At 41.6% G+C, this 20,279-nt stretch overlaps 2 protein-coding genes across 3 annotated transcripts in view; one reads left to right on the top strand and one right to left on the bottom strand.

Moving 5' to 3' along the window:
- micu1 (mitochondrial calcium uptake 1) overlaps window positions 1-6,525 on the bottom strand; it is a 51,035-nt gene extending 44,510 nt beyond the window's left edge. The window contains exons 1-2 of the mRNA XM_065959489.1: window positions 6,368-6,525; window positions 1,340-1,504 (exon numbers count right to left, since the gene is read on the bottom strand). Of these exons, the coding sequence (XP_065815561.1) occupies window positions 1,340-1,504; window positions 6,368-6,369 (167 nt within the window). The 5' untranslated portion in view covers window positions 6,370-6,525. The remainder of the gene's footprint in view (window positions 1-1,339; window positions 1,505-6,367) is intronic.
- Window positions 6,526-17,440: 10,915 nt separating this feature from the next.
- The window catches only part of mcu (mitochondrial calcium uniporter), an 83,939-nt gene continuing 81,100 nt past the window's right edge, over window positions 17,441-20,279 (top strand). Inside the window, exon 1 of one of the 2 annotated variants that reach the window (XM_065959819.1) lies at window positions 17,441-17,683. In XM_065959819.1, the coding sequence (XP_065815891.1) occupies window positions 17,567-17,683 (117 nt within the window). In that variant the 5' untranslated portion in view covers window positions 17,441-17,566. The remainder of the gene's footprint in view (window positions 17,684-20,279) is intronic. The other variant, XM_065959820.1, reaches the window with a different exon arrangement.

The raw sequence follows: 20,279 nt of genomic DNA, 5'->3' as shown, positions 1-20,279 counted from the left end.
CTGCACTTGTTTTTGCTTGTCTGTGCAGTGCAGGGAGGTTTACTAGGGCAAACTCCCACTTGACCATTTTTTCTGACTAAATTGAAAATTGGAATAATAATAATAAATAGCTGAGTCGGTGTGGGACAGGCTGAATAATTCAGTTTAATGAGATACAGGGGGAATGAAGACCGGGGGGTGAGGGCCTGGAACAGTCTCGTCCCATCAGTCTCAAATGCCCCGAGGCACCATCCATCACTCTTGCCTCCTGCAGCAGAGTCTGTCCCCATAGAGCTCTCACGTCAACACCCTCTCCACAGCTTCGCCTTAACTAAACACAAGGCTGCTTAGTAATGGATAGCCATAAAAACATTGTGACACCCTTGGGGTGGTGGATTGGAATGTCAAGAAAAATGCAATGCAGGTAAGTGGTTACATCAGATGTGCGTATTGGAAAATTGAATTTTGCTTGAACTTAAAATTCAAATTTCAAAAAAATTTTAATACTGCATTGCAAGCCAATCTTGTGGTTTTTAACACACACACTCCTGAACATTTCTGGGGGCGGGGGATGAGCTGCATGTGTGACTGCAAATGGCTGAATTTTTCAGCCGATGTGTGAGCGCAGCAGGTTATATTCAGGAAGTGATAAGGCAGTGACCATCGACCAATGAGTGACTGTTGAGAATCAAGTGAAGCTGCTACATACTCTTCCCTGCTTGTAGTAGTATTTTCTTTACCACTCATTCGTCGATTTCAATAACAGGGAGCATTGACATAAAGGCAAAAACTGCCCTCAAAGTGTCAGACTCTATTGCTCTCTTTTATGTCATGTCCTGTCTCCTGAGACCTCCCCCCGCCCTTCCCTCCTCCTGTCCGACATGGAAAGTGTACAGGTCTCCCGCTGTGAGGTGCATCTGTGATCAGACAACTCAGAGAGATATTCAGGGCAGCCTGTCCTAAATTATTTTGAGGTTTTTTTTTACAAGTGCATGTGTGAGGAAGGCTCTGGTGTATGGAGGGTAGATCATAATCTGTTTAATGTAAGAAACAAGGACGCACAGAGGAGCTTCAAGAAACAATTATCTAGAGAAAGACTGAAGAAAAACACTCAAGAGAAACCTGTGTTGCTACATGGAATTATCTCTGAAGCAGTGGGAAAACCGGAAAATACGCTTTAAAGACCCAGTAATGGGACTACTTAATTTGTAATTATGTTTCATTTATAAAGTTGTGAATCAATTCCTTTGGTTTTCCCGATGTCTAAAGAACAAAAAAAGTACTAATTATGAGGTCATTCTTGATTCTTAGTGGTTTAAAGAGACACACAGGTGTGTTACTGTGCCCCGTCCAGTCCTACCTTTTCCAGAGCAGCCCAGCGCTGGCAGACACACCAGTGACCCCAGCAAGGGCTGCGAGCATCAGCCTCCTGCGGCCGGTCCCTCGCACTGCACCACTGTGGTAGCGCCGAGACAGCTGCACAAGCCCCACCGAAACTGCGGACAACGCCCGCAAGCGGAACATCCTGCAGAAAGAAAAGAAGAAAAGCGTGCTCTTTTAGCAAAGCCTGTACGGTGATAAACAACAACTAGAAGATCATTTCTAAAAACTGAGAAAAGTTTGTTTGTGTTATTTACACATTATTTGAGGGTCTTTAAGAAGTGGGAACACTTTGCTGTCTTCTCTATTCATAAGCCGTTGAAGTCGAAAGTAAGGATTTGGAAAATTTACCTCAAACTAATTAACAACCATCTCAAGAGGCGAAGCTAAGAACAAAAGCGATGCACTCGTGGGATCGTCATACTGCACTGCGGGCAAACTGTACTCTCACAATCCGTGCATTAATGTCCCGGACTTCTCACACACCTAAATTATTAAACAACAGAAAGCGATGATAAAACTAATTGCAGCCTCTGCAGCTAAGCTTAAGAACTTCATTTCAGAACGGGGTGTTGCTTAATTCACTAGTGTCACGCAAAGATGATTAACAATTAAGCCAGTGGGGCCACTGGTGTGAATCTGCAGCTCCCACTTGTGTTTTAAAGGATGGGACGGAGGAGTTCATCCCGCTGAGGCCTGAAGCTTCCACCTGTCAATATCTCATTAACTATTCAGGCACAGATTGTCCAACGGATTCAAAGAAAGACAAAAAGGAGACGTGCCCTTTGTCCATTTGGCTCCATTACAACCGAGCTGATATGCATTATATTTCTGCAGATGCTAAAAGACTGAAGCTGGAAAAATTTGATAACAATTAGCCATAGCAATGGTAACAATTACCCACTGCTTGCTGTCAAATGGTGACGCGGGCAGTTATGTTGCTGATATCTGGTTGATCGTTTTATATTTTTTTCCATCTCTGTTTTGAAATAAACACAGCTAATGCCCGACGACCACCTGAAACAGAAACAGTCAGGAGGCAGAGGGACAAAACACAGGGCTGATTTGTCCTGATCTCATTGACCCTGAGCTGCCAGCTGAGCAACGCCCACTTAAGCTAATTTAATGGATGTCGTCCTGAACCTTTGAAATTTGTCAACTGGGTTGAAATTAATCATTTTCAAAGTGAGAGTAACCCATGGTCTGTTCAATCCCCAGTTGGCAGGCTTGGGAGCTTGAAGAGAAAATAGATTTTTACAGCTGAGACACACCGAAGCTCACTTTGTTCCCATCACACTGACAGAACATTTTAGTCAGAAAGACTGTACAGGGGATGTAGGAGCTATTTTTTAAGGAAAAGCAGTGAGACACACTGCAGGAAAACAAGGTTGTTAAATCGAAAAGCACTGAGACTTCTTTAGTCATATTTTTAAGCTAAAGCTGCCTTAAAAAGAGAGAACATCGTCTATATCGCACACGAACGCTGAGGACAGTTTGGTAGACGTTGCTAAGTGTGCAGGAGGTTGCTAGCAATTTTTCCTTCTACAATTCACTTAGCGGCAGTTTCTATCCAAAGCGACGAACATCAGAGAGTAAGAACAACACAAGCAAGGATCTGGAGGAGGGGACAACGTCAGGAAGTGCAAATGATCAGCTTTAAGTCTGACTGGACACACAGGAGCTGACAGGAAGTGACCAGAGGTAAGGCACTACATCGACAGCTGTTCTTGAGAGCTCTAATCAGCATCAAATACATCCTAAATATTGTCATTATTATCAAACAAAACCTTCATCATCGTCATCATCAATATCAGTAAGTGCGTAGTTGTTCATGAAAGAGCTCCTGGTCTTTGTCGATATCATTTGATTTTTACTAGCATCATACCTAAGTTTAAAAAATCTGGTATCCTGACAACCCTAGCTTTGATTGAGACACAGTTTTTCAAAACACACATTGTAGGGTGCCTGTAAGGGACAACAGATCAGGGAGATCATCAAGGATTAAATAATGCAAGTTTATAGCAAGAACAAAAGTCAGTAAGTGGTTTTGAGTTCTTATCATAGCCACATGAGACGTTAGCAACAGGATCAGTACACACACACGATATATTGCCCTGTTTAACAGCTGGAGTATAAACAGAAAAATATTTATTTTAAGGGTCACTTATGTATTTCTCATGGATACATCACTTTGAGTATTTCTTCTGCATCTAAAAACCAACTAGAAGAATACCTAAACAAAAACAGCATGCAGTCTTGATTAGCATATAGATGTCTCCCAGCTTGTATCCTCTGAAAACGAGTCGAGTATTTAAAGAAAATGATTTTTGCTTTATTTTAAGAGCAGCCGGTCCCAAAGCTCAAACCAGAATCACATTTAACCCTTTCAGATAAGTGACAACATGCAATGGGGAGTGGGACATGACCTCTCCTGGGACCTGCCAAATCAATATCATTCCTCGCAATCTGACAGCTATGATCAGCCAGCCACAATACAATACAATAAAAGGTAAAAGGACTTGGACTTGCATTCTCGTCTTCTGACCACTCAGAGTGCTTTTAACTGTTATGCACTGATGGCAGAGGTTGCTGCATTAAGTGCACAACTGCCCTTCAGTACTATTACATTTACACACACATTCATGCTGGGGTAGCAGCTTGGGGTTTGGAAACGTCGACATGTGGCTGCACGAGCTGGGAATCAAAACCCCTAATCTTCCCGGAAATCGTATGGCTTGGTGGTTATGTAGCGGGCCCTCATTGCAGCGACCTTGGGTTTTAAATTCAACCTCGACCTTTTGCAGCATGTCATCCCCCACTCTTTCCTCCCAACTCTTGTCGCTTTTAATTGGTCTGTCTTATCCCATTAAGGCAAAAATAGCCTAAAAATCACTCCTAAAAACCCCAACCTGCCAACTGATTCGCCCAAAAAAGACTTAACATCATGGGTACTTGGTTCATGTATTTTTCCTAAAATAAAATGGACAGGAAAGGAGCTGGCAGTGTCACCTCAACAACCTGGGGCCCTAGAAGTCATGTTTTATGGCTCCACTTAAAACTACTAAAGCTTTCCTCTAAAACAATTGTAAACTTGTCACTTTTAAGGCACTAAACTGGCGTTTCTCTGTTGCTCAGGGATGCTTTTAAGAATCTGAGCAGTAAATATGACAGTGGGAAGAGATTACTGTTTGGAGCGCTTGCAGCACAGATGAGAAAAGTTTGCATGCAGAGTTTAGATCTTTACAGGACAGGACAGGGGATAGAGTCAGAAATCAGGGAGAGGGGAATTCGAACCTGGGCTGCCCACTTGGAGGACCATAGCCTCTGTAGATGGAGCCCGAGTTGTCGGTGCTACATTAGGGTTGACAGAAGGATTTTTACTTGCATGTTTATCAGAATTAAACCAAGAAATTAAGGCAATTAATCTAAAATTTATTGAAACCGAAATTCAGAACCTCTAACCGATGTAATCTTGCCCATGTTGAAAATGTTGATTATTTTCAGGGTAGAGTCACATGACGAGATGTCCAGTCCACAACATGGAAGCATTGTCCGTCGTTTGTTTGGACACATTTTGTCTTTAGGGAAGACGACGCCGAACAAAAACAAGTCCAATTTAAACACTGCGGAAAAACTGTTCTTGCAAGAAATGCAAGTTATTTATTTTCTACTGTTTCAGAGAAGTTAATTTCTCCTTTAAAACTAAAATGTGTCGTTTTCATTTCAAGCGATGCTTTGATTTCAGTTTGAAATATTCAATAAATAATCACAAAATAGTTAATCAGTTATGACACTCTTTCATTTGAAAACATATCCCAGATTTAATAGTTGAGCACATTTACAGTAGAGACGTCGTCAGTGACCAGTGATTTGAGGTCATATCGCCCAGCCCTAACTGATTGATACAGGTGGACAAACAGGCCTAGAAACTAGGGCGGGCAATATATCGAGTTTTTAAGATATATCGATATATTTTCAAACAAGATATAGAGTAAGACAATATCATTAATATGGATATAGTTTATGTTGCATTAAAATAACATTACAGAGGTGTCAGGTCACCTTCTTCTCATCTCACTGATGATGACTGACTGTCTGTCCCTCTTCACCCTGCTCCTCCTCTCTTTCGTTTATTGTATTTAAGGAACATTTTTATTTTATAATATTACTTTTTAAATTCACAAACAGGTAGTTTATTTTTCCATGTGTTTTCACTGTTAATAAAATACATATCGATATATATCGAATATCGCCATTCAGCTAAACAATATCAAGATACGAGTTTTGGTCCATATCGCCCAGCCCTACTAGAAACAGATATTAAACTTCAACAAACATGATTATTTTGCATTTGCCAGAAGAGAAGAAACTTGGGTGCAATTAAAGACTCATAATTAACAGGAGTGAAATGGGGAAATTGTTACCTTCTGCAGACATTACACATGAAAAGTCTTCCTGATCATTAGCTTTATTTAAAGCAATCTAACAATAACATCAACCTTCACATGAGCATGCAGCTGCAGAAACAGACAGAAGAGTATTTCACTCATGTGTCTGTAGTGAGTCAGGGTCATTATTCAACAAGGCACACCATTGCTAAAACTTATTAAAGGTTATTTGTTTCAAACATGATTAAATAATACCACAATATTTAAGTAAACACGAGTGTTATGTTTGACATGTCTCAAAGTTGTTCCTAATGTTTTGTTTTTAGCCCTAAGTTAACCTCAATGACAGAATCATACACTCATTTAAACCGATAGATGTAGAGTAATATATGTCTCTATGTATATTATATGACAGTCTTTACATTAATGTACATTTTAACAGTAAAGGAGACATTCTTTCATCATATCCAGCTGTCAGATACTTGTGTCGTAGGACAGCCTAGGCTAGCTAGTTAGCATGCTATCAGTGAACGTCAGGATAAAGCGGTTATTTCAGCAGCTGACGTCACACACTGCTTCGTTAAAGAGCTGTTTTAGTAATTAAAATGTGCTGTACTCACATTAATGTCGACACAGGACACCTCTCAGTCAGAAATGTCGATGTGTTCCTCGGTGTTTCGAGTCTGTTTCTCTCTCCTGTCTGCAGAGATGGAGCAGCGCAGCAGAGACTGTAGTTCCGTGTTCACCAACAACCTGCGGGGCGGGGTGGGGCAACCCGTGCAGCTCAGACGGGCGCCCGGTCCTACACAGCCCGGTGTGCAGGTACCGTGTAAGTAAGTAGCACAAAATGTAAAGTCCTGTTTATATTTACAGTTTATAGTTATGTCCAAGCCCTTCTTTTTTGTCATCTGAAAAGCTTGCTTCTCATCCTTGTCTGTCTGTATTGTCACCGTGGTCGATATTGTATTTCTAACTATATTTAAAGGTAAAGATAAACTTTATTGATCCCCATGGGGGACATTTGTTCATTACAACAGCTCAAGAAAAACAGGAAACAGGAATATAATTATTAAAAATAACAAGTTAAAAAATCAAACATATTTACATCAGTTAAATAAAGGCAGAAAAAAATACAATAATAGAATAATACCAGGTATGTACACTTCCACTTGTGGAAATAGTTATTATTAAAAACGCACACAGTGTGTAGCATTATTGATATGAGTGGTGATGTTGTTAAACAGTCTGATTAAACAGTCTGACTGCAGATGGGATGAACGACCTGCGGAAACGCTCTGTCTTGCAGGGTGGGTGTCTCAGTCTGCTGCTGAAGGAGCTGCTCAGGGCCCCCACAGTGTCATGCAGGGGGTGAGAGGGGTTGTCCATGATGGATGTCAGCTTCACTAACATCCTCCTCTCACCCACCTCCTCTACAGAGTCCAGAGGACAGTCCAAGACAGACATTTGTCTGTTATTAACTTTTTAATAGTGTGCTGTTTTGGCAAGGTCTCATTTCAAAAAGTGTTTAAATCCAAAGGGACCTACAATGTGAATTAAGGTTAAATAAATGAATACAGTTTAGTTTAGTTTAGTTTAGTTTTAATTATCGTTTAGTTTGTATGTAAAAAATATACATTAATCTCAGTTAGTGATGATGCATTGCACCAGATTTAGCCGATTAGCTAGATTCCACCTGCAGTTAAAAGGTAAAACTATAGGCCTATTTAAATTGATCATCAGTAAGGCAACAACTTATCAATGAGGGGGAAATAATTGCTGTTAAAAATTTCCACTTAGGCTCCTCCTAAAAGCACATTTTAACCCATCGAATAAGTCGTTCATAAGTTAATTACCCACAAAAACTACAAAACAAATATGGTCATAGCACAAAGGGCCTCAGAATAACATTGAATGACATAGTAGGCCTTTTTTTCATGTTGTTTCTATGGATAAAAACAATATACATTTATTGTACATTTTAGTTACATTACTAACTGGACAAATGTGTCACAAAATTTTGTAAGCTATCCTAATATGTTTTTTTCAGGGATTTTTCCTTTATTTAATCAGGTTGGTCCTTTTGAGATTAAGAACCTCTTTTCCACCAGACCTGGCCAAGACAGGCAGCATCAAAAACAAAAAGTTACAGACAGAGTCTGAATTTCAGGTCTTTCATTTGAGCTTTTAAAACATTTAAAAACACAGACCAAGAAAAGAGACCATAAATAAAGGTGTACCAATGTTTGAACCCACAGCTTGTTTCTATGGAGCCTGGGTCTGTTGAAGGTATCAGTGCAGAATGGGCTGTGATGGCCATGTGGTATAGGGAAGGTAAGACACACCAGAGCTCACTGTCCAGCCTCTCTGAGCAGTCGGGGGACTAATTGGGCAAAACACCGGTGAAGGCTGGCTCGCATAAACAGAGCCTGGGTCTGTTGAAGGTGATAATGCTGTTTTGGTTGTGGTGGCAACTAAGGGCCAGGTTGTGTAACTTATCAGGGCATCGGGCGTGATTGAGATGAGGGCTGTCTTCACTGAGCGCTTATCCTTTCATTAGGACACAAGTTTATTGTGTTTGTATAAAAATGTAAATGAAATAAAAAGACAGAAACTAGAATTTGACTTTTATAACTACAGATTTAAGTTTCTATTTCTGCTTCATTATTTGAGTTAACTCAACTGAACCAGGAGACAGAGCGTCTCCACTGTCAGTCATTCTTGTCTTGCGGCATAAAAATGCATCAGAAATAAATAAACTTACCTCGCAGTAGTCTGCCAGTTTTAATTGTCACCTCAAACCATATCTGCTGGACTGAATGCATAATGTAAAAGGGGAAATCTGAGGAGATGCTGAGTAGACTGGGAAAGTTTCAATTGAAGACTGCGGGTTGCAGGAACTTGTCACATCCCATGAAAGTCGAGGTCAACATTTCCCTGAAGGTGACTGTGCATTTATGTAAATGAAGTTATGATTAAAGAAATGGTGCAGGACAGAATGAAATGATGAGTGGTGAGTTTACTTACCGCTGAATGAGACATGAGACGACGTAGTTTCTACACAATGCAAGAGATGAGCTGAGGTCCACTTAGATTAGCTGAGGGGAGGGGGTGGGTGCAGACAGTGCACTGAGGGAATGCTACTTTCAAAATCATGCTAGTTTTAAAATGTTACCAACCCTGCTTTTAAGTCCAAACACGGCCAGGTCTTTAAAGAAATGTCAGGAACGTCCATCTTTAGACATGAAAGTGCAAATATATGTTTCTTCTTTCAAACTTATATACTCATATGCTCTGTGTAAAAGGGGGGAAACCCACCTGATAGATCTCTGGCCTGTTGAGTTTTTATTTACTTCCACTGACAACAAGAAACCTCATATCCTCACACAGTATTTTTGTTTAAACCACCTCTCTTTGGGCACGGTCACACTGGCCATCTGTACCGTGCCCAAGCGCGCTTCAACCCTAAAGTCCAGTTCGTTTGCTCCGTCCCGTGCCGTGCTCAGGCATGGAACACTTCCTTAGCTTTGGCACACTTCATGCACGTTCACAAGCACAACACACCGCTGACAGCCTTCATTATGGAGAAATCCAGAGTTTCATGGCTGTATCTGACTAACATGACTCAATATAAGCCACAAAGTAGCCGTCATGTTCTCTGTGTTTATTTTATTTTTCAATTTATTTATAGCTGTATCTGATAAAAATGGCTTAAAATAAGTCGCAAAGTCAGTAAAGTAGCTGTCATGCTCTCTGCGTTGTATTAAGATGTTATGTACAAGAGGTAATCGTGCTTAAGCACGGATAGTCCTGTGAAGTATGACCGCGGGCCGTGCCGGCCAGTGTGGGAATGGCACAGCGGGGGGCCAATCGTGCTTGAGTACGGCACAGTACAGATGGCCAGTGTGACCGCGCCCTAAGAATTTATTTTTAGTCATTTATAAAGAGTTTATCAGTCCCATGGCACAGGCCACAAGGCAGATTTTCTATTTGAATGATGTTTCTTAGCTCCTGGCTAAAGTGAAATGACTGCACACATCTAGGAACACAATAAATCTGAGTGCTAAGTCAACGGATCCATGCAATCAGAGAAGTGAATGCTCCTTCTGTCCTAAACGCCTGAGGGGCGGGTACATCTGAGCTTCCTCTTCTGCACTCTCTTTATCATGCTATTCATAACAACACATTTCTAATGTTTTCTCACTTTGATAGATGAATCTCCTAAAATGCAAATTCTCCAATGGTGCATTACTCTGCTGCATCATCATCATCATCATCATCATCTTCTCACATTTTAATGGATGTGAGGTGCAGATTACCAGGCACCAGGGGGTCAAGGCAGCTTTTTAGGTGGATTCTACAAATGAGTTAAAATGGAGCCAAATGTTTCTCGTTTCAGATTCAGAACGTTCTTTATCCCAGAGGACATTTCTGTTTTTTTTTACCCAGACTAAATAAACATTTGAGGATTCATGTCAAATTTAATGAACATGGTTTGATGCTAGAGTTTGGGACTCGAGTTTCAGACTTGAACTGGAGTTGGACTTCAGCTGCACATGCATGTTGCTGTAGACTTGCCTCCTGTGTCGTCCCTCAACCACCGTCGTCCTCATTCATGCACGGCCTGCTCCGACCTCCACCTCAACAACAAGGAAGTGTGGACAACAGGAACATGAGGAATACAAAGGAGTATCACCTTGGACTCTCATTATGAGACTTATTCACAATCTTTTTAATTGTAAAGCTTGAATGTTCAGAGCTGAATGTCACTTCTTCCAATCAGACATAACCCTGCATGCTTCTGGTGCACGGTCATCCAATATAGTGAGCACTTCACCTGCAGCTGCTACAGTGCCGTTGCCTTTTGTCATTTTTTAGGATTTAATAACTTCACACAATGCCAAAAAAATAAGAATCACTGAAAAAAACTGAAATACAGGACGTTGGATTGAACACATCAAACTTTAACAGGCATCTGAAAATGCTCCTGGATGAGTCAATGTGAGCTCAGTCATCCAGATCTCAGATCTCTGAGCAGACTAGTCCACTTTCCATGTTGCATGTTTCCATGACAGTGTTGTACAGCTACATCGGAGCCCTCTTATTGTCTCCGTAAATTATATTTAATTATTCATCAAAACCACAAGAGACTTGGACTTGCTTAAAGGGACTTGTGGCCTTCTCTGTTAGATGCATTAATAAATGGAGAATGTCCTGGAAAATCAATCTGCACATTTTGTCAATATATTGCTTCAACACTTATATGAATACAATAACCGATGGACCTGTGTTGAAAAAGGTCAAGGTTCATCTCTGACCTTTACCCTGACTGTTTTCTGTGACCTCATTTGCTATCTCATTGTTGCATCATACAGGAAGTAGACAGAAAAATCAGTTCTCCATAAACTCTCTCAAATGAGTTAATCATTTACAGAACAGCATCGTGAAATCAAACACACACACACACAGCGACTAATATCTCCAGTTACCCTCCCAGCTGCATACTGTTGTCGACTAATCTCTTTGTTCTTTCAACCAGAATCTTTTCTTAAAGCAATTTTTCATCACCCTCTCTCTCTCCCTCTCTCTCTCTCTCTATCTCTGTCTCCCCTCTTCTTTATCTCCTCCTTCTTTTTTAATAAGGGAGACTACTTGTGCCTGCAGCCCTCCAGTGCAGAGTTCATTAACGCAGGCAATTTATCACAAGAAGAACCCCACAATATGTAATTGTCAGCTATTGAAATTTCAAATTAGATTTGAATAGCTGCACAACAGGAACAGGATCAGCGTGGCCTGTGTGTCCACAATGGCAGCGCATATTTCTCTAATTTGAAGTCATTTATCTTGTTCACAAAGATTATGGCAGACTTTAATTATTAATCGTTAAACTGCACGACACAGCGGCCATGAAACTGACCCAAAGACAAACCAGTTTGGAAAATTAAAAACACTGTAAATAAAAACACACCTAAAATACACACTGTTTGCACAAGACACGTTCAAATCTCAGTCTGAACATGTTTGAGAGGTGTAGCTGCTAATTAGCACATGACTAAGGTGGTTTAAGATCATTGTGCATCCATTCATGGGGTGTTAAGTCACAGAGTTAGGCTTAGTTTCCTGGTCTTTTTAAAGTTAGTTAAGGATCAACTAAAAGAAGGGAATGCCAAATGGTTATGAAACAATGTTTTAGCACTTATGGAGGACTGGTTGGGATGCCAACTTCCCAGATCACCTCAGCTTGGTGTAGTACCCTATTTAAGCAAATACTCATTTCAAGTATTAACAACTGGCTTAACAACATGTACTCGGCTAATTCTCTGAACCAAGAACTCTGACACTGAAAATGCGGAAAGAAGAAATGATGACAATAGCTGCTTGTGAAAATATGCTTGGAAAGCTGAACTGGAAAACTGACATTTCTAAGGAGCATTGGGATAATTTTAGCCAGTTTATATCAGGAGAACGCAACACATCACTGCCAGGGTGTTGCTTGACTTTTGTTTGTTTGTAGGCTCATGCCTTCTGGTTGATACTTTCTGCATCTAATTTCTGTCATCCATTTATTGTCTATTATGTTTCCTGCCTGTTTTGTTGTTCCCTTTTAGTCGGTTTGTTTGTTTTTATAATTGTTTGCCATTATAATGTTGTTATAAAAATCAATCAAATATAAATTATATTTAAAAAAAAAAAGGATCAACTAACAGTCGGGTGACCCTTAAAAGAAAAAAACACGTCTTCCTCTAACCCAAGTTTGCACCTCTAAATTTTGCACCTCCCATTAGTCGGACTTAATTCAGACTGAAGGTTAAGCAGCAGCTGTTTTCCACGCAGCCTCCATGTTGATGCACCAACAATCTACACATTAGCATTAAGCATGCAGATTACACCCATCCTGCTATTGCTGCAGTGCAAAGGTGGCGCAGCAGATAAGACAGGCCTGCAGAAGAGCCTCCTCAGCTTTACTGCTTTTAGTACATAACCACCGTGTTGCTAACACTGTGAGCTGTGTTTAGATTAAGAGGGGTGTCCAACTCTCGAGTGCTACACTAAGAACATACTTGTAAATCCCTGAGGGAGGGCTGGCTTTACAGGGACTACAGCAGTTTTCTGTGCACCGGAGACAAGTCCCCGACGAGCTGCCTTACAGAATGAAAACTACAGTGAAACTTGAGCCAAAAGCTGTGTCTCTGTAAAATGCTGAGCGATGGCTCAGGTGAACACCTGCAGACACAAGCAGGCTCCAGTTTCATTAGTCATATTGCTGTGTGGTGTCTGAGCTGATATATGTACAAGAGTATAAGCAAGAAAGGAAAGACAGCATACACTACCTAATTAGGTCTGTGTTTACATTATTGGTGGTGTGATGAAATAGAAGCTACACACCCACGCTTGCTTGCTCTGAGCATTACCTTTTAGACAGAGCAATGGGAGGGGCTCTCTTTATGCTGCTAGGAGACATTTGAGTCATGCACAGACCTGCACACACACACAATCACACACACACAAAGGCATACACACACCTCTTTTTGTACTTTTCTCTCGTGTGCATCCCTGACCTTGAGATATGGGTCCCAGACAGTTTAAAAGCAGTTCTGTCTCTCTTTAGGATTTATTTTTAGGTTTGTGGACAACTGTGAAAAAAAAGATTAGTGTCAGACATGAGAGATTATATCTGAATAACTTTAGATCAAGATTTGTTTGAATTCTTTGCGCTCACATTGAATCCCTGAACTCAGACGATTTATGAAAGGGGGAATTTATGAGGCACAATTTTTATGCAAAAATCTGCGTCTGAGTGAGAGGACCTCAACGACTCTTAAGAGAAGTGGAGTTAGCACTTCATCAGCAATTTATGTTTTCGCACAGTTAGCACAATATGAGGATAGAGTGTTTGCTTACTTTTGTTTAATTCCTATAACAAGTCAATCGGACAAAGCAGCGGGAGCAACTTGGGGTTAAATGTCCTGCCCAAGGACGTGGCTGCAGGTGCTGGGGATCGAACCCCATGATTGAGTCATGATGTACAATTGCTGCTAGTGACAACCTCTGTGTTAGAGTTATTTTACCAGATTTTGATATGATACCAATAAAATCAAACAATATGAGGACCTGTTTCAACAGCATGGCAACAAAAATAGAAGTTTTGGGCAACCAATTTTGGGTAATTTCTTGTTTTCAATCATCAAAAATTGCAGGAAAACTCCCGCACACTGTCGTATTTGCACCATAACATTGGCAACTTAAAGTGTTACTACAATGTAGACATCGTGCAGGAGCTTGCCTGCAATTGTTGATCAATTCATTTTTCTCATATACACCTCCCCTATGAAATCTTTTTTTTCTTGGAGGTGGGTGGGATGGTTGGGGGCTTGTTTTTATCAGAGAGGACAGCTGAAGAGAGACAGTAAACATTGGGAGCAGGAGTGGGAGACGAGGTGGGATTCGAACCCACGGCCGCAGCAAAATGGACCATACCATCTGTAAATGGTCTGTGGCCTATAGGCTATAAGAGCTAGACTAGCCGATGTTTAAAGCTAACTCTGTGTAGTTTGTTTCATGAGCTGATTACTTTGATTTAACAATGTAAACACAATGCAGGAGGACAAACTAAACCTCATGTTGCTTCGTGGACTGCAGGTTTTTTTTTTTCACTTCACTGCAGCTTCTTTTGTTTACTCTGCTGACACACCATGTGCAAACACACACAGTCAATGTACACTCACAGCAGCACTGTAAAAAGAAAAAGAAAGAAAAAACACGGCTTGGTAGTATTTGGCATGACACAAAGATTCTCTTTGTGAATCGATGCAGCCTGCAGGCCTTGAGCAGGTTCTTGTCCATGGTTGAAAATTTGCATTTAAATTGCAATCGCCCACACACACCGCCTGATGCTCTGCACCTGAAGAAGAACAGAAGAAAAGGGGGATGAATCATGAAGCGATTACATATTACTACTATTTCACAAACAAACAGAAGACAAGCACGAGCGACAACAAAAGGGAGCAGATTTCTGTTTTTCTTTTTGTCTTATTTCTTATTTATCTGCTTCTCATTCTCTGAAGTTTGAGCTGAAGCTATTTTATTAAATGAACTACTTCAGTTAGAGTTTTGCTCTTAAACAGCTGAAGACTTATCTAGTACCTGGTTGGTTTCTACTTCGACCAATACAGGTGTGGAAGACTGTATTATATGACAGGCTTGGTCAAAGATTAAGAACAACATGTGCATTCTCCTGAAGGGTGTCTCCTTGACATTCATTGACCAAAACGGACCCATTAGCACTCCCATTACCGACATTTGCAGAGGTTGACTGATCCTGGAGAAAACAAATCACCTCATACTCGACTCCTTGCCCTCGTTTTTCAGCCATTTTGGGACAGAAGCTGAGAAATGTGTAAAAAGTGCTTTCACATCATGGAAGTAGCCTCTGCCATTTAAAAAGTCACTGAGGATCACTTCAATTAGACTTGATCCTGTAGGGACATCCTCGCAAGAGTGAATGGAGGACAAGCTAATATTAGACTCAAGTTCTGGAGGAAACGATGGCGGTGGACAGCGAGTCTGCCAAGATGTAGCATATTACAGAGACATTCAGACGAGTCATATTGAGCCTGTCCCGTCCAAGATGGCTGGAAATCTCTTAAGTGTTAGTCGGCTCAGAGTCTGCCAAGTTCTTTTTGCTGTAATGGTAAACATAAGGAGACGAACAAGTAAGGACACAGTGCATGGAAAGCTTTTCTTGATCAGCAAATGGAGGAAAGAAAGAAAACATTAAAAAGAGTTTCAAGGGTATACACAAACCTTAAGAGGATGCATCAGTAACTTTCATTTTACTTAATTTTCCCAAGATTTTGATTGTTTTCCACAAGTTCTGGACTTATTTATCTCATCACCTTGCATACACCTTCCAACATTGAGGTGGTGTGACTCAGGCTGATATTGTTTATGTGCCCTTCTCTGCCTTCACGCCTCGCTTGTGCTGTTGGGAGCTGATATGTTGCTCTTTTTTAAAACCCACCCTGCACATTTTGCAGAAGGCATACCTACTATCCACTATTTGTTTGTTTTGTTTTTTTGTGTGATGTCTTGTCCTGACATTTCTGGATATCTTGTTCCTTCATCCAGCTTTAGCCTTTCCGCTTGTGCAGAGTGCTTCCGTGCACACACCCCTTGAATCACTTTGTGGGTAGTCAGGTCACAGGGTCACAGGGTCACAGGCTCAGAGAGGTTGACATTTCATTTAGTTGTGGATTTTGTGTTTGTGTATTGGAAATCACATACAATCTGGGTATGTTGGTTTCTTCAGACAAAGGATCTGTGTTTATAGTTCTTGATAATGAGGTTGTCAAGGGCAACATCGTGGGAGTTTCCTATGAGAAATAACAAAACAGGAGCGGGCCGGAGCATGGCCTTGAGTTACAGGAGAAACCCGGGTAAAAAAAACTGTGTTTGCAGGTTTGTTATTTCAGGATATCTGTGATAACCAGTTAATTTGAGTTGTTTTTTTCAGATCTTAAGGAAATGAACCTACCTCTGGAAAACCAGCGAGGTTATCTCAATATAGAGACAAAAATAAGTTTAGTTCTTAAGAAAACAACCACAGAAATCACACGTTATAATAAGTTAAACAAAAAAGAAAAAAAAAGAAAAAAAAAAGGAAGAATGTCCACTTTGGGCTTCCGTACAAAGTGGCTCTGCTGCATGATTTGTTACAGAAAAAAAACTTGGTAACCAAAGACTAAAAGAAATATGTAAAGTGGGCGCCACTAGCTTAGTGGTTATTGTGCGCGAACCCTATGTACGGCAGCTATCGTCTTCCAAGCAGGCGGCCCAGGTTCAAGTCCGACATGTGACACCTTTCCTGCATGTCATTCCCCCCTCTCTCTCTCTCTCTCTCTGATTTCCAACTCTATCTGTCCTATCTCTAAATAAAGGCATAAAAAGCCCAAAAATAAATCTTTAAAACAATAATTTTGGAAATTCTAGATGTGTTAACACATTTTAATTCACTCCGTGAATGAGTACATTTTGGTTGTTTTCTCGGTATCTCGTCTTCTTTATTTCACAACAGCGCTGGTTTTCCTGTGAGGAGCTCATTCCTGGAGATTTTGAGAAACAACTGGAATTAACTCGTTGCTGCAGGAAAACAGAGGGGGGAAAACTTCATGGATGTATGTCTGCTTAGGGCTTCCGTAGAATACAAACTAAAATAAGTATCTTAATACTGAATGTATAAGCTGTACTTCCATAGCTGGATTTGTATGTACCTCAAACCTAAGGTAGGTTTTCTTTAATCTCCTTTAATGTGTCACTATATCTAGAGTCATATACCTGTATAGGGCTCACACACTCCCACTGAGATAACATTAATAGAGGTGGTAATGGAGATAGTGAGGATAAGAAGCTCTGGTTTCATTCTTTGATTTCTCTCTCTGAGAACATCATACAGACCTATTTCTACTCAAATGTGTGAAACTACTCTTCATTCATTCATTAAAGCACTCTCCTGTGATCCAGCATTATTTGTACTCTACACTTATTATATATATATACATTTATGACACCATAATCACATCTTTAGTGACCTTCAATACCGTAAAGGAGTGATCGGTGCTGCGACAAACTGTGTGCATGTTTTTTAATTAGCCAGCACTAAAGTGGTTTATCTTTGCATACTGGTGCAACACTGGGCATGTGTACTGAAGCCGCCGTATAGTCCAGCCCCGCAAAAACCCGCCCACCACCCTCCCCTCTTCCCTTCGGTGCGTCTCGGTCCGCCCGCAGCAGTCTCCTTCCCCGGCGAGCTTTTCACTACAGAGATGGCTGCGAAAGTGTGCAGATCAGTCCTCCTGTTGTCCCGGAGCAGCCGAGCGGTGGCCGGCAGCCTCCCCGCACTTGTTGTCTCTTCAGAGCGACACCACCAGCACATAAGACCGGTAAGTCCCAGGACGTCTGTGCGCACAGGAGGGAGGTGTGTGTGTGTGTGTGTGTGAGTGTGTGAGTGTAGGACCGGGCGGGCTTGGAGCCGGAGAGAGAAAGCGGCAGTGGCTGGCTGGCTGGCTGCGCTGGCTAAGGAAGTAAAGCTAACTAGCCTCAAGATTTCCCCTTCATGTTTCTTCTGATTGCGCTTCACGGAGAGCTGAGGTGTGTGTCATGATATGTTTTGTGACACCCCATTCCGTGTGCTCATGTGGGGGTGATTTTAAATCCACGGTGGTTGGGACGGAGAGCTTTGACACAGGCAATGCAGGTTTTTTTTTTTTTTCTTTTTTTTTTTTTTTTTTTGAGCTCTCATGCTGAAGCCCCATCATCAACACCCCACTGCTGCCCCGCCGTTTACTGTAACCAGCCCTTCAGACACATCATCTCTACTACCCCCATATCTCACATTTTATCCTCTGTCCTTCAACTTTGCACGCACAGAAGGTGTAGGCTCATTCCTGCAGTTTCCAGGCATTTTTGGTTTGGTGTGCTTGTGCCGACGGCAGGGGATCGGTGTCTTTATTTATTTTTTTGCTCTGTTGCAATGAGCATGTTTGGTATGAAAGCTCTTAAGACTGCAGCTTCAGGAAGGGTCTGGCTGTCAGTACATGACTTATGGTTCCTCTCATCTCTCTCTGTTCTTACACGCTTTGTGCAGCAGCAGCAGCAGATGTGTGCTGCAGCAGCAGAAACTCAGAATAATGAATGCCTGAGCTTGAGATGGAAAAGGAGAACTACAGTTGTGCTTGTATGAGAGATACACTCACTGCTTGTTCATGCACACACACACATATGAGACTTCACAGAAACATGGAAGCCCATATACTTGGATGATGTCAGACTCTCCAGCCTGCCTTTTTTTCCTCCCCTCCCTTGCGGGTGTTTCCCCATTCAGCCGGGAGATCCTCAAGCTTTTTCCTGCAAGCTGATGCAGGTTTTTTGTAACTTTAAATGTAAACATAAAAAAAACAAAAACAGGAAGGTCAACATGTTTACAAAACGGTCACTACATTGCAATAGTTGCTCGTCCTGTTTCTTGCTTGTATGCTGAAAATGAGGCTTTACAGCGGGCGACTGCTGCCAGAGGAGGGAGGGAGGTGAGGCACAGGATGCGGACTCGCATACGAAAAGGAATGAGGAAGTCGTTGCAGCCTAGAAGAGAACAGCCCCCTTCAGTGAAGCAAGAAATACTGCTGTGATATTTTCTCTATTTTTCTGCCACACGACTCCCCGCTCCCCTTTTCTGTCTTTTTCTAGTTGCCTTCTGTTCCTCTCCTACAAACAAACTCTGCCACACGCCTAGTGGAATGAAATGAGGCCTTTCTTTCCTGTGAAGCAGAACCGGGCTTGGAGGTTAAGTAGCTGTCAGAATTGACTTCCTCGGTCCTCACCGGCCCCTGGTTCTGTCGCCTGCTGTGAACTATTACAATAAAACACATTCACCCCCCCCTGTGGAGAGGTGATATTCTCCACTTCTCTTCCTATTTAAACCTTAAGTGATTGTACACAGCGACCTGGGCTCTCTCTTATCTCGGCAGAGTCGGCCTTAATAAGTTCTCATTTTATTTCCGTCTGCTCAGGTCGTAGTTTTTTTTTTTTTTGCCTGTCATATTGTGTCTTCGTCCATCGAAGCGTCGCCGCTGCTGCTGCAGCTCCCGACGCGGCGGGCCTGTCACCGTTTGACAGCCGCGCTCACTGATTTCATTTGTGAGTCCTTCACTGCAGTGTGGGAAGTCTCTGTTTCTACACTCGTGTCTGTACAGCTGCAGTGGGACATGTGAACAGAAGATTTTTAGATAACAGTTTCACTTTCAGATAGTCATCAGAGATTTGATTTTTGGTCCAGTTTGCACATCAATAATCGAATGACTAGAAAAATATGAGATGCACCGATTGTGAAAATCAGTGCCGATACTGATACGATGTCAAATCAACAATGTGCATGACTGCTGATTTCAGTTCTTTGTTACTCTTTTTAACCCTTTGTCGCCTGCCTTCCTCCTGTCACTGGAACATGAAACTGCATGTTGCTGATCTTTCCCACAGACGGTGTAAGGGCTAAGTTGTCTCATACCGTGTTTAAGGCACTCGCTCGCTTCAACAGTTAGCTAAACTAGCTGATCGGTTTTAAATTGATTCAACCTTACACATAAACATCAGATACTGACGTCGTTGAATGCTCCATTATTTGCAAACGGGCCGATTTATTGCATTATTCATGCAGTTTCAGCTCAGTGAAGAACATGTTTTTGTCCATGTGCATATTCTTTGGGTGGGGGGGCATTTTGGTAGTTTGGACTGACATTGCATTATCCACTAGTGATGCACTGTTGCTGTTTCATAACATGACATCCTTTACCCAGTTTATTTTGAAGATGGACTGATGCTTTATGTCATCCAATCAATGCACTGACTCACATGTAGACCGTCCGGGGGGCCGATACCGATGCTGGTATGAGAACAGCTTCAGTTGCCATTTATCTTTATGAAGAGATTCTGCTCATGAATACGATCTCTTCTGGTTTATAGTTCTGCTTTATGTCCTTGTTA

This window comes from Labrus bergylta, chromosome 10 (assembly GCF_963930695.1).
Source record: "Labrus bergylta chromosome 10, fLabBer1.1, whole genome shotgun sequence".
In the NCBI taxonomy this organism is placed as follows: Eukaryota; Metazoa; Chordata; class Actinopteri; order Labriformes; family Labridae; genus Labrus; species Labrus bergylta.
Note: the sequence above shows the minus strand (reverse complement) of the source record. Positions and strands in the feature narration are given on the sequence as shown.